General features: G+C 42.1%; 1 protein-coding gene and 1 long non-coding RNA gene across 2 annotated transcripts; both read left to right on the plus strand.

The window, feature by feature from the left end:
• The first annotated feature begins 4,140 nt into the window (after window positions 1-4,140).
• Window positions 4,141-5,878, plus strand: LOC112846941 (uncharacterized). The gene is made up of 2 exons (XM_025907373.1): window positions 4,141-5,235; window positions 5,319-5,878. Exons 1-2 carry the CDS (start codon window positions 4,258-4,260, stop codon window positions 5,346-5,348), a joined length of 1,008 nt encoding a protein of 335 aa, XP_025763158.1. The 5' UTR covers window positions 4,141-4,257; the 3' UTR covers window positions 5,349-5,878.
• Window positions 5,879-6,452: 574 nt separating this feature from the next.
• LOC112847403 (uncharacterized) lies at window positions 6,453-7,310 on the plus strand. The gene is made up of 3 exons (XR_003220942.1): window positions 6,453-6,896; window positions 7,012-7,115; window positions 7,220-7,310. It is a non-coding gene; the product is annotated as an uncharacterized LOC112847403 (long non-coding RNA).
• Window positions 7,311-13,743: the final 6,433 nt, after the last annotated feature.

Below are 13,743 nucleotides of genomic sequence, written 5' to 3' on the forward strand. Positions count from 1 at the left end.
TTCTGGTTCAGAAGAAATTTCAGGGGGGGTGGGGGGTCTCAGATCGCCGTCTTCCTCCCCTCCTCTCTCTATGAAGGGTGACCAGTCACCTCTGATGGGGTCCATCATGGTGGCTGCTGTCGCCATGGTTACCGTGCTCGTTGCAGGTGGAGCATGGATCTGCGCAGTAATTGTCGTGGCTCGAGTGGTGCTGGGCTGTGGTGTAGCGGGTCGCCCGTGCAAAGGAGCTGGCTGCAGTATTTCAACTAGAGGTTCATTAGAGTCAAGTTGTATTAAGTCCTCGCTCACCTCTGGTTGTCGTGGCTGTGTTGCCCCGCTTCGCTGGTCTGATGTCCGCCTTCAGGTCTGCCAGCTTTGACACAATGATTGCCTGGGTCTGCTCCAGTGATTCAGACTGCAGGCGGCGGCCCAGGTTCCGTTTGGCCCAGGATGTCGCCACTTCGAATGGTCCCCTCCACTCCTGTATGGGGAACTCGAACAGGTTGTTTACCTCCTCCTCTATAGTCCCAGAGTAATGTTGATGGGTGAACAGACAAACCCAAGAGAGTGACAACAATTTGATCAACGAGGCCATATCTGTGTTCAAATCACAAATCAAAGTTGGACCATCACACCCATGTACTGTCTGTTTCAAGGTTTCATTTCCAAACCAAGTACGACCCTGCAGAAGGTCAAATTATGTCAAAAACCCACATGTGGTTGCAACATGTTTGACAGGAAAGTTTGTTCATGTTTGTGATGAAAACTGCAGAAATGAGCAGTGCAATGTGCCTGATGAGAGAAAGAGAGAGTGGATTTGTCACACCTGCCACAATCATCTTAAAAATGGATCCATGCCAGTACTTGCTGTTGCCAATAAACTGGATCTTGCTGATATTCCACCTGAATTGTCTGATCTCAACATACTGGAGAGACATCTCATAGCCAAGTGCATACCATTTGCCAAGATTATTCCTCTTCCCAAAGGCAGACAGAGAGCAATTAGAGGAAATGTGGTCTGTGTCCCATCAGAGGTACAGGAAACTGTTGAAGCGCTACCTCGATTGAGAATTAATTCTCAGGTGATGAGAGTAAAACTGAAGAGACGCTTGTCTTACAAAGGTCATCAGCTGTTTCAGACTGTAAGCTGGTAGATATTATGTTTCAGTGAAGGAATCTACTCTGTTTCTCCTGCAGAGAGAAACAATCCAATAAGTTTTTTCAAAACACCTAAACTGGAGGCCATGGCCTTCCCTGTGCAGTTTCCTACAGGTCAAAACACACTTGATGAAAGAAGGCTGATCAAAGTATCCCCCAGTGGGTATTTCAAATCAAGACTTTTCTGCACTGATGATCGTTTTGCCAAAGACACAAACTATTTGTTCTTTGCACAGTTTGTGACTGAAATACACTTGGCTACTTCCAGCATGACAATACAATTAAGGAAGGCAAAGCCTTTGACCAGAGATGGGAGAAAAATAACCTCAGGCATGTTACAAGATAAACATGAGGTGGAGAAACTGGTGAGAAATAAAGACGCAGTGAGATTCATGCAGCCTCTGAGAGGAACCCCAGCCTATTGGGAGAAAACAACAAGAGATCTTTTTGCCATGATCAGACAGTTGGGAACTCCCACGTTCTTTTGCACATTTTCAGCTGCTGAAATGCGCTGGCCTGAAGTGATTGAGGCAATAACAAGGCAGCAAGGTGAACAAGTCAATTTTGAAGGACTCGACTGGTCAGCAAAGTGTGACATCCTGAGAAGCAATCCTGTCACAACAATGCACATGTTTGACAAGAGAGTTGAAGCATTATTCAGAGATTTACTCTTATCTCCTGCACAGCCACTTGGCAAAGTCATTGACTACTTTTACAGAGTCGAGTTTCAGCACAGAGGAAGCCCACACATACACTGTCTCCTGTGGGTAGAAGGTGCTCCTGTGTTTGAGGAGGATGATGAACAAACTGTTGTTGATTTTATAAACAAATACATCACGGCTCAGCTGCCTGATCCACATAAACAACCTGAACTGTACAAGAAAGTTACAGAAGTGCAAAAACATAGTAAGAACCACACAAAGACGTGCTTTAGGAGTTTAAGCTCTGGGTGCCGTTTTGGTTTTCCTAAACCACCCTGCAATGAGACGATGATCACAAGACCCAGTGAGGATGATGAACTGGAGGTAGAAACAGCAAAGAACAAGCTCAGACCACTGAACCAGCTACTGAATGAACCTGAAACTGCTTCCATGAGTTTAGATCAGCTCTTGGCTCAATGTAAGTTGACACATGCAGAATATGAGCGATACCTGAATAAAATGAACACAAGGAGTACGATCATACTAAAGCGTGATCCAAAAGACTCTTGGATAAACGGTTATAATCCACATCTGCTTGAAGCCTGGAACAGTAATATCGACATAAGCTTTGTTCTAGATGCTTTCGGCGCTGCAAATTATTTAATGAAATATATATCAAAAAAAGAGGGCGGGCTATCTGAGTACCTGAAAACTGTCATTGAGAACTCCCATAAGGACAGTGTAAATGAGTGCGATGAAATGAGAGCCGTCATGCAGGCATATTCAAAGAAGCGAGAGATCAGTGCACAGGAGTGTGTTGCTCGTGCATGTGGTCTTCACATGAAGCAATGTTCACGTGCTGTAATATTCATACCAACTGATGATAATCCTGTGAAAATGAGTCGTCCCCTGTCAGTTCTGGACAACACAACACCTGAGTCTTCCAATGTTTGGATGACATCTTTGAATGACAAATACAAAGCCAGACCTGAAACACCAGAGTATGAGGAGATGTGCATGGCAGACTTTGCTGCTACTTGCAGGATTGTCTATGGCCAACAGACAAAAGGTAAAGATGTTTTGCCCCTTCTCAATGAGATGGGATTTGTGCAAAGGCGCAAAAACGATAAGCCTGCTGTCATCAGATTTCACCGCTGCTCACAAGAAAAACATCCAGAGCAATATTATGGAAGACTGCTTAAACTGTACCTTCCTCATCGTTCAGACCACGAACTGAAAACACCATCTTTGCCAACCTATCAGGCTTTCTATGGTGCTGGCTGTGTACAGCTACCAGGTACTGATTGTCTTGAGTACGTGCAACACATTGTCAAAAGAAACAGAGAGAAATATGAGGAAAAACAGTGAGGAGATCGAGAGTGCTGTTGAGGAATATGAGCAGAACAGAGGTGTGACTGACGAATGGTGTAATCTGGCACCTGAATCAGATCTCGTAAGGTTGCCACTTGTTGAACAAGAAAGAGAGCAAGACAATGAAAATGAACAGGAAGATGTGCCCGACTACAGTCGTCAGGCTGATGCTTCAACAGAAGTCAGAGCCATCAGGGAACCCCCTGCTATTGATCCCACATTGTTACGTCAGATGTTTCAGAATCTGAATAAGAAGCAAGCCTGCATATTTTATGCAGTTAGAGACTGGTGCATTAAAAGAGTCTGTGCTCTAAATCCAGAGCAGTTTTTCTTTTATATTAATGGTGGTGCTGGAACAGGAAAATCACATCTTATCAAATGCATCTACTCAGAAGCATCTAAGATACTGAGCAAAGTGCCCAGATATGCAGACGACGTTGACATATCAAAACCCACTGTCCTGTTAACTGCTTTCACTGGGACTGCAGCTTTTAACATTTCTGGAACAACACTGCATTCTCTTCTCAAACTCCCTAGAAGCTTAAAACCTCCCATTCAGGGACTTGGCAATCAGCTGGATGAAGTCAGATCAGAACTTTTGAATGCTGAAATAATCGTCATTGACGAAGTGTCTATGGTGTCAAGACATCTCTTTGCATATGTAGATGCAAGACTCAAACAGATCAAAGGGACTCGGAGACCCTTTGGAGGCATGTCAGTCATTGCTGTTGGAGACTTCTATCAGCTACCCCCAGTGCAACAGTCTAAACCTCTCTGTGTGCATGACCCATCCGAGATCGACCTGTGGCGGGAGCATTTTCAGATGATCACTCTGACTGAGATTATGCGTCAGAAAGATGATGTTGTCTTTGCTGAGATGCTGAACAGAATTCGTGTGAAAGGAAAGTTGGATGAGCTTTGCGAAGCAGATAGAGATTTGTTGTCACAGGCCATAACTGAACCAGCCCTTTGTCCGACTGATGCATTGCACATTTTTGCAACTAACAAAGAAGTGGATGCACACAACTCTGCAACACTGGCTCTGCTCCATACTCATATCATTGACATCCATGCAGATGATTATAGAAAGGATCCTAGAACTGGCAGAATGGCACTTCAAGACAGACCATTCAAAGGAGGTAAAAACGAGTTACCAGACACACTGAAAGTTGCAGAAGGAGCTCGTGTCATGCTCACCAGAAACATTGACATACAAAATGGTTTGGTTAATGGAGCTTTTGGAAAACTACTTAGAGTAGTTTACTCTGAAAATGACCAACACATCATCAAGCTTGGACTTAAAATGGATATTGAGACATCTGGAAAGAATAACCGCACACCAGCAGACGACATGGTGTACATTGAGAGAGCAGAGGAGAATCTGAAGCAGAAAGGAGTGGTACGAAGACAGTTCCCAGTGAAGCTGGCCTTTGCATGTACAATTCATAAGGTACAGGGTATGACAACCACATCAGCTGTTGTCTCTCTTAAGAGCATTTTTGAGCCCGGCATGGCCTACATAGCTGTCAGTAGAGTGACGTCACTCAGTGGACTGTATCTTCTTGATATGGAGGAGAAAAAAATATTCACCAACCCAGAAATCACTGCAGCACTTGAGAACATGAGACAAGCCAACCTTGATGACATGATGCCTCTTCTACACGTGAGACAAACACTGAGCAGGTCAGATGTTTTCACCATTGTTCATCATAATACAGAGGGACTGCCAGCTCACATTAATGACATCAAGAGTCACCATGAATTGTGTCTAGCAGATGTTTTGTGCCTAACAGAAACACACCTGCGGGGCTCTTTTGTCGCAGAGAGTCTCCACTTGGAAAATTACAATTTGTTCAAACGCAACAGACACCTGTCCTACACAAACTTTCCCCAGATGGCAAACAGAAGTGGTGGTGGAGTTGCTGTTTATGTGAAAAGTGACATTCAAGTGCATGAAAAACAGTACATCCATAATGTAACTGACCTTGAATTTCTGGCTTTAAAGGTTGAAGCACCAGTCAGTGCTCTGATTGCAGTTGTGTATAGACCTCCAGACTACACTCTGAGGCCATTCCTGAAAAACCTGGTAAGCCTATTAGACTCATTAGAGATCATGGACTGTCATCCCATCATAGTTTGTGGTGATTTTAATGAGAATGTTTTATCCAGTGCAAACAAACCAATCCTGGAGCTGTTTGAGTCTAGGGGATACGCACAGGTCATCACTGCCCCTACCACAGAGAAGAACACACTGCTTGACCTTATTTTCATTTCTCAGCCAGAGCGATGTCTCCATTCTGGAGTCATGAAGATCTACCATAGTTACCATGACCCTGTATACTGTGTATTGTCCTGTGATGATTCATGATCTAGATCTTTGAATACAGTAAGTAATTTCTATATTTTTGAATGACTTAAGAAAGTAGAGCGATATTTAAAAGTTGACTTAAGAAAAAACGCCCTGCATTGCAGTATAATGTTTGAATTTTTTACATAAAATACAATTAAATGAATTAAGTAATGATATCAGTAAAAGATGACAATTTTATTTATTACAGAAAATCTAAAAATCAGTAATCTATGAATGTCAGAAAAATCAAATATAGCAGTTTAAAACGAACAGTGTAGGCATATCCTCTCTGCAGCCAGGCTTCAAAATCCTGCCAGGCTGCCCCAGTCTCACTGTGGCTGGGAGGGAGGGAGGGTGGACCAGAGGATTGCCCACACAACACATAAACGTTAAACAGCTTCTTCGTTGTTTCTGGGAGAACAACACAGACTAAAGGTTTAAAATACCTAATTACAGCAATAATGACAGTTAAGCCAGTTTTTCTGTGCCTCTATTTTGAAATAATATTGACAAAAATGTTATTGATTTCAGTTTGTTATAATCTTTAAACTTTTTAAAAAAGTATATGATTATATTTTTGGACAAATCTTTCGATGAAACATACATTTTTATGAGCTATTATCATGTTTCAGCCAGTGCATTTATCAGGGTGGGTCTGGGATGATAAATGCACTGGCTGATAACTGCACATTTCTGGCCAGAAATGTTTCAGCAGTGTTACATATGTACTACATATGTTACACTTGCTATTTGTTACCAGCTGATACCCTACATTTGTATAGACATTGGATGGTGTGAGGCTGGGGAGTTGAGTGGAGTGGGTAGGTGGGAGTTGAATGTGGGGGGGTGCGGTGGGAGGTTGTTAGGTTTCTTTTTTTTTCTCTTTTTTTTTTTGTTAAGAGAGACACAGTTCTGTGTGTTCTCCAAGCTTCACATGTAAAATCCAGCAGTGTGAAGCACATAGCAGCCAGAAACTGTAATGCCACAGATCAGAGAGGCTTCATCATCACCATCTTCATCGCCGTACGATCAGAGCGTGAGACTTCACATCTGGAGCACAGGACAGATTCTGTGATAAGTCTTCCTTCTAGCTTGTCCCACAAGCAGTCGGTGAGACTTACTCACAACAAAAAGGGTTAATGACATTATTTTCATGAAAACATGTATTAATTCTTTGTAAAGTGTTTAAATTGTGTTTTCACTTGACCTTAGGAGTGTTATTTTGAGTGTATTTTAATGTCTGTACTCAGGTGTTTCCCTCTGTGATCCATCCCCTTCAGAGCTGAGACACTCAGGACTGAACAGTCTGCACAGTTTCTGTGACTGAGCCTCCAAAACACCTTCTTTGAAACCACACATGATAGAAAGGCTTTATATTTGCAGCAGCACTACTACAGGTATTCAGTTTATTACAGGATGTGTTTGTTTCTTAGGACCAGCTCTAAGTGCACACTACCTAACATATACACCTTCTGTTCCTTACAAACCAACTACTCTGGATCATATGGCCAGTTGGCAGGAATGTTGCTGCAGGAAAACATCCCTGGAGATCACCATCATTGTCAGACTGACTGTGCCTCCTCTGTGCAGTGTCAAGATCCTCCCTAAATGAGTGTGTAAGTTAACATTTTCATTATTTTATTCCCTTTGACAAGACAAGTATCACTGATATTTACATTTACAACTACATATGTTCCTGTTTTCTGCTCTTCTTTTAAAGTCCTCAGCTATCCTGCTTCTGTGCTGCTTGCCACACATCAAACACTGGCTGGATGACAGGGAGGATCCACTCTGAAGTCACTGGACATGATGAGGATCATATGGGACAATTTCACAGAAATGTTGTGCTCTTTGATTACAGGTTTTAAATGGACATAATGACTGCCTGTCTCTGATCAACAGGCTAAAGGATTGTTTTCATTGTTAGTGCTCTGTACAATGCATGCTTATTTTAATATATCATCACAGAGCAGACCTTTATTATTTAACATTGTTACGGCCCTAGCTGGGCCTCCTGAAACTGCCCTTGTGTGGGCGTGGTGTTTTTCTCCGCCTCCTCCTCTCTTGCCACTCCTGCCCCCTCTGTCTCTCTCCTTTCTCCCCAGGACACAGCTGCTTTTGATTAGCCTCGTTTGCCACCTGACCCCAGGCAGCAATCACCTCTGAGGCTATTTAAACTGGGGATGAGCTGTGAGCAGTGGTGGTTTTTTTCCTCTGTGGCTTTACACGGCTTTGTGCTAGGTCTTGGACAGACAGCCTCTTTCTGAATAGTGAGTAGATGGGCTTGTGGGCCCTGAGAGTGTCTCTTCGTGGTGAGGCGTAAAGTAGGAAGTAGTGATGGGTAGATGAGGCCTCGTGAAGCGTTTCAGCACATTCCCCAAACTGTATCGATACTGTGTCGACACAGTGTTGCTGTTTTGCTCCATAGTGACACCTGCTGGACCTTAAATATCATCGCAGGCAACTTACTTGAGACTCACAACAGACACTGATTCAATGACCTAGTCATACTTGTACACTAAGGTAATGTACTTTCCATGGAATCATTTTATATCTTTTACATTTCAAATATTGTAGACATCTTTAAAATATATTGTGAATGACACTAAGTGAAAATTAAAATGAAAGTATTGTGAATATAATATTACCCATTTAAATGTAATTGACTCAGAGTTTATTATAAATTTCTATCCAGAAAAATAAGTTTATCCATTGTTTTTGCATTCAGTCTATTGCGGGGTTTTGTTTTTTTTTGTTTTTTTGGCACCATTTCCCCAGCTTTGGAAAACTCACAGGCACAGATGAAGCTGGGGTACACAAAACATTGTAAAGCCAGGTGGAAAAGGTTCTGATAAGATGTCTTCCTATTCCCCCAGTACGTTAAAGGATCCTCTGATCTTGGAATGTTTCTCTCCGACACTCTCCACAATACTAAGGGGTTGGCAGTCCTTTATAATGAAATTCAGGACTGCCTGGCCCAGAGCAGTCTTCCTAGATGCTTGATTTCAAAATAATAAAACACATAATTAAAAAAATATATGATAAAGCTGTTCAGTGTCTATATAGGCCGACCTGTGTTCATTCTCGGTGTGTTTGTCGCCTCATTTTCATGTTTGGCTCTGTAATGCCTAAACACCGAGGAGGTGTTCTGATAGATTACACTGAAACAAAGACAGACAAACTATTACCTTATTTCCAGTTAAAAGATCAAAATGATCCCACACAGCAGAAACATTTCTTTTTCTTTCGGGCTCCATTTTGTTATGGAGAGATGTGTATTTTTAATCTTTGCGAGAGTAATTTCGTGTTTTTTTTGTAGCGACTCATTCCGTTGACAGATGCGGATGCGGTACTTTTTAAACACAGTTTGGCGCGTTGGCAATGAGCGATACAGCAGCTGTATCGATCACGTGACTTTTTCTTAAAGCGACGCACGCACCGATACAGGCTTCGCTAGGTGAGCTTGATACAAGCGTCGGTGCGTCAGTGTTGCTGGACCCATCACTAGTAGGAAGTGTGGGAAGTGCCTCTTTTTTTTGTTTAGTAGTGTTCTTGTCTTTTGTTGCTGCGAGTGTTTCTGTTGTTTCTTTGGCATTATTGGTAAAACAGCGTTGCCGGCTCTTTAAGTTAATGTCGTTTGTGATAAAACTATATTATTTGTAATAAAACTATATTATTATAGAACAACTCTGTGTGTTTTCCTTTTCATTCTGTTTCCGGACCCATTTGTTACTGGTCCCCTCACTCACATGCCTAGACCCCTTCGGGGGGAACGTAACAATGTGGGGGCTCGTCCGGGATATGAATGGAAGGAACAGTAGTTGAGTTTTAGTGAGTTGTTTGCCGGTGGCCTGTTTAGTTGCATGGTGTCTGCTGTGCTCTCTCTCCAGTTAGCACAGGGGAGTGTCTAGCTGAGCGTAAGCTCCTCCTTCAGGCACTCATTTTTTTTATTTTGCCTTTTTTATTTTCGGAGTAATCCTGGGTGGGGATTAGTTCCCTGTCGGGGGTAGGCTTGTCGGTGCTTTGTGCACTTGATGCTTAGCCTTTAAAGTTGCCTCGAGCCTGGTACACTCCAGAAGCTAACTAGGCTAAGTTTTTAGTAGGTAGGTCTGGGGAGAGGGTCGGTGGTATTTTTATTTTTTGGTTAACCTGTGACCACACATATTTCCCACCTGTTTTTCATTTGTTGTATTGGAGGTGGTGCTTCTTTGTTGTTGTTGTTGTTAGCCTCAGGTAGTTTTTGTTTTAGTTTGCAATGGCTTCCTTTGATATTGCCGTGTTTAAGGAAAACCCTTCGCTTGTCCAGCTGGACGCCTGTAGGAAGAGGGATTTGCATGAGGTGGCATCCTTTTATGGCATTTCTGTCTCCACGGCTCTGCGTAAGGCTGAGCTGAAAGCTGCTCTTGTGTCTGGCTTGGTGGAGAAAGGGATAGTGGCCTTGCCAGTGTCTGCCAGTCCACTTGAGCATGGTGAAGCATCTCAGCCTTTTCCGCAGGTGCCAGCTCAAGGTGTAGCTCCATCAGTGTCTACGCCTGTTGCTCAGGGGCTGCCTGAGGACAAGCCAATGACACTGCCTCACTTCGAACGATTCTCCATTGAATCGAGTGTAGGCTCGAAGCAGGATGCTAGGCTCTGTGTACGCCTGGCTCGTCTTCAGTTAGAAAGGGAGGATTGTGAGAGGGAGTTCCAGCTAAAGAAGGAGATGGCGCTTAAGCGTTTAGAGGCAGAGCTTGCCAGAGCCAGAGAGGTTGAGTTGAAAAAGGTGGAAGCAGAGACAGCTGTCAAGTTGCGACAGTTAGAACTCCAGCAGGCTTCCCTTCCTGCGACTGCCATTCAGCAGGCAGAAGCACCATTTGATGTGGGGAAAAACATTCATCTGGTTCCAGTGTTTCGCGACACTGAAGTTGACAGTTATTTTGAGTCCTTTGAGCGTGTAGCCACAGCTTTGCACTGGCCACGGGATTCGTGGGGCATTTTGTTACAATGTAAGCTGGTAGGTAAAGCTCAGGAAGTTTGTTCCTCATTGTCAGCTGAGGACAGTCTGAATTATGACAAGCTGAAAAGTGCCATCCTGCTAGCTTATGAGCTAGTCCCAGAAGCTTATAGACAGCGTTTCCAGGGTCTGAAAAGGGGACAGGATCAATCCTACCGAGATTTTGCAAGGAAGAAAAGTATGCTTTTTGATCGGTGGTGTGTGTCCAGCAAAGTTACTGACCTGGCGTCAATGTGTGAATTAATGCTGGTGAAGGAATTTAAGAACTGTGTCTCAGAGCGCATTGCAGTACACCTTAGTGAACAGAAGGTGTCCTCATTACAGCAGGCTGCAACACTGGCTGATGAGTTTGCCCTCATCCATAAAACCAGTGTCATTAGGCACGACCAACACGGTGACCTAGTGAAGGTTAGTGATGTGCCAGCTACACAGTACCCAAAGGGTGAGGTACTTGTGTCCCATTCCAAGGCAAAACGAAAGTGTTTTTTCTGTTTCAAGTCTGGCCATTTAATAGCAAATTGTAAGACCTACAAACAGAAACAGTCAGTCTCGGGGGTTAGGAATGTGCCAGCTAACAATGCTAATACAGCCAAAACAAAGCTCTGTTTTTTCTGCCACAAACCTGGCCACCTAATTGCTCACTGTTCAAAAGCCAACTCAAAGCAAAATCGATCTGCTTTCAAAAGAGTGAACTGTGGTTCACAAACGGACAAAGTTGCCAGTCCTAGGCAACAATTGGAGCATAATTGCTCAGTGGTCTCATTTGGTGAATGTCAGAGGTCAACTAATTTTGAGATGCCACCGGTTGACAATCTTTCGGGTCCAGATGACCTGCAGTGTGACACATTGTGTACGACACAAACATTCAATCCTGCACCTCTGGCTAACCAGCATACCTGTCGCCATGGCCTAGCGAAGAGGCGTCTGAAAAGTGCTTCGGTAAAGCCTTCGAGCTATTCGCTGGGTTCTCCATATGTGATGGCTCAAAAAACATCTGGCTGTCACTTTTGACACTATGTTGAGGGACTTGAGCCAACCCCATGCAGTGTTTTCAACCCATCAAAAAGGTCTTGGCAGATTTGGCAGGGTATGCCTAACTGTTATTATGGTGCATGGTAAGTGATATGTTTAAAAGTTGGGTAGGACATTCTGTGACAAACCACTGGTTTGTATTTATGGGAGGGGGTGTTACGGCCCTAGCTGGGCCTCCTGAAACTGCCCTTGTGTGGGCGTGGTGTTTTTCTCCGCCTCCTCCTCTCTTGCCACTCCTACCCCCTCTGTCTCTCTCCTCTCTCCCCAGGACACAGCTGCTTTTGATTAGCCTCGTTTGCCACCTGACCCCAGGCAGCAATCACCTCTGAGGCTATTTAAACTGGGGATGAGCTGTGAGCAGTGGTGGTTTTTTTCCTCTGTGGCTTTACACGGCTTTGTGCTAGGTCTTGGACAGACAGCCTCTTTCTGAATAGTGAGTAGATGGGCTTGTGGGCCCTGAGAGTGTCTCTTCGTGGTGAGGCGTAAAGTAGGAAGTGTGGGAAGTGCCTCTTTTTTTTTTTTTTTTTTTTTTTTTTGTTTAGTAGTGTTCTTGTCTTTTGTTGCTGCGAGTGTTTCTGTTGTTTCTTTGGCATTATTGGTAAAACGGCGTTGCCGGCTCTTTAAGTTTATGTCGTTTGTGATAAAACTATATTATTTGTAATAAAACTATATTATTATAGAACAACTCTGTGTGTTTTCCTTTTCATTCTGTTTCCGGACCCATTTGTTACTGGTCCCCTCACTCGCACGCCTAGACCCCTTCGGAGGGAACGTAACAAACATATTTTTATTTTGTTTTAATATTGAATTAACTGTGGGGATTTTTTTTAACTGGGCACTCGGGATGTCATATGACCAGAAATGTGGTAACTGGAATTCAACAGTATGTTAACAAAAAAAAAAAAAAAAAAATCTGCTAAGAACGAAACACACCCAAAAAACCCCAAGAGAACTCAAATTCATTCCATGTAATCCAATCTGAAACATTTTAGACTGCTGAGCAGCAACACAAACTGTGTTAAAAAACAGTGTTAACAGAATGATTATGATGGGTTTGTACCAAAGTTTCAGGTCACATGGCACACCTAGTGTGTAGTGTGGGGTATCAGCTGGTAAGTATATTTTTTTTCATATTTGTGTCCTTAGAGTTCAGATAGATAAAGCCTTGTGTATAATAATTAGTCATAACCACAACTCAAAGTCAGGGACTAACTAAATTTGTGACTTTGTGTCTGAGCCCAGGTTAAAACAGTGTTAAAAAGCATTTAGTGGCATGGCTGAACAATGCTGTAAACTAATGATACTTATTTATCCATGTTCACAAAAAGGACTAATGTGTTTATTTGATTATTTGCATGTGTTAAACTGTGTCACCACCTTTGGCTTTCATTTGAGTTTACTCAAAAATCTCTATACAGTTCTCTTTTACCACTGTGTGGACAGTATTTAGATTAAAACACAAAAAAGAATGAGTAATAAAAAGATGTGTAGACAGATCAGTAGATTTAGTAGACCGATAGAAACAGCTGTTCAGCCATGTTCTAAGAAACCAACACAATTTAAAGGTTCAGGATTGTGGTTTTAAAAGTTGAATTTTCATGTATTTCATATGTTGCTTATTATTTTCATTTAGCTATTTAATTTAGTTATTTTTATTTATTCTACTGTGAAGTGTTTAACAAAAAAAAAGCTACTTTAATTTCAATTTTATTTGTTTATTATTTTGTAATTTGTTCTTTAAGAATGTCTGTGCCAAAAACTAAAGTTGAACAGACACATGACAGGATCAGATTTTTAACACCTTAAAACATTGCAAATGTCTCTTTTTAAAATGATTTTTATTCTATTTTGAAAAAAAAAAACATTTGTTGAGCTAATTTAAGTCCTTTTCAGAAAGAAGCTGTACAATATGACTTAAGATTTTTATGTTATTTTCTATGACATACAAAACAAATTGATGTATGTAATACCATTAAACATGATATACACGTGTATATGTCTGAAAAACATTATGCTGTATATTAAAGCTTGTACACTGTAAAAACGATAACTAGTAATTGTTGATTTGAGTAAAGTTTTCAAATTAAACTGACTTAGAAATAAAACTTTCCATTTACAACCTAAAATAGCTTGTCTGCCCAACAAATTTCTTCCATTGTTGTCCTAACTAAGATTTTCTAGCGAGCATAACAAAGACTATCAACTTTTGAGAAGATTTT

The sequence above is a fragment of the Oreochromis niloticus genome, linkage group LG1 (assembly GCF_001858045.2).
Source record: "Oreochromis niloticus isolate F11D_XX linkage group LG1, O_niloticus_UMD_NMBU, whole genome shotgun sequence".
Lineage (NCBI taxonomy): Eukaryota > Metazoa > Chordata > Actinopteri > Cichliformes > Cichlidae > Oreochromis > Oreochromis niloticus.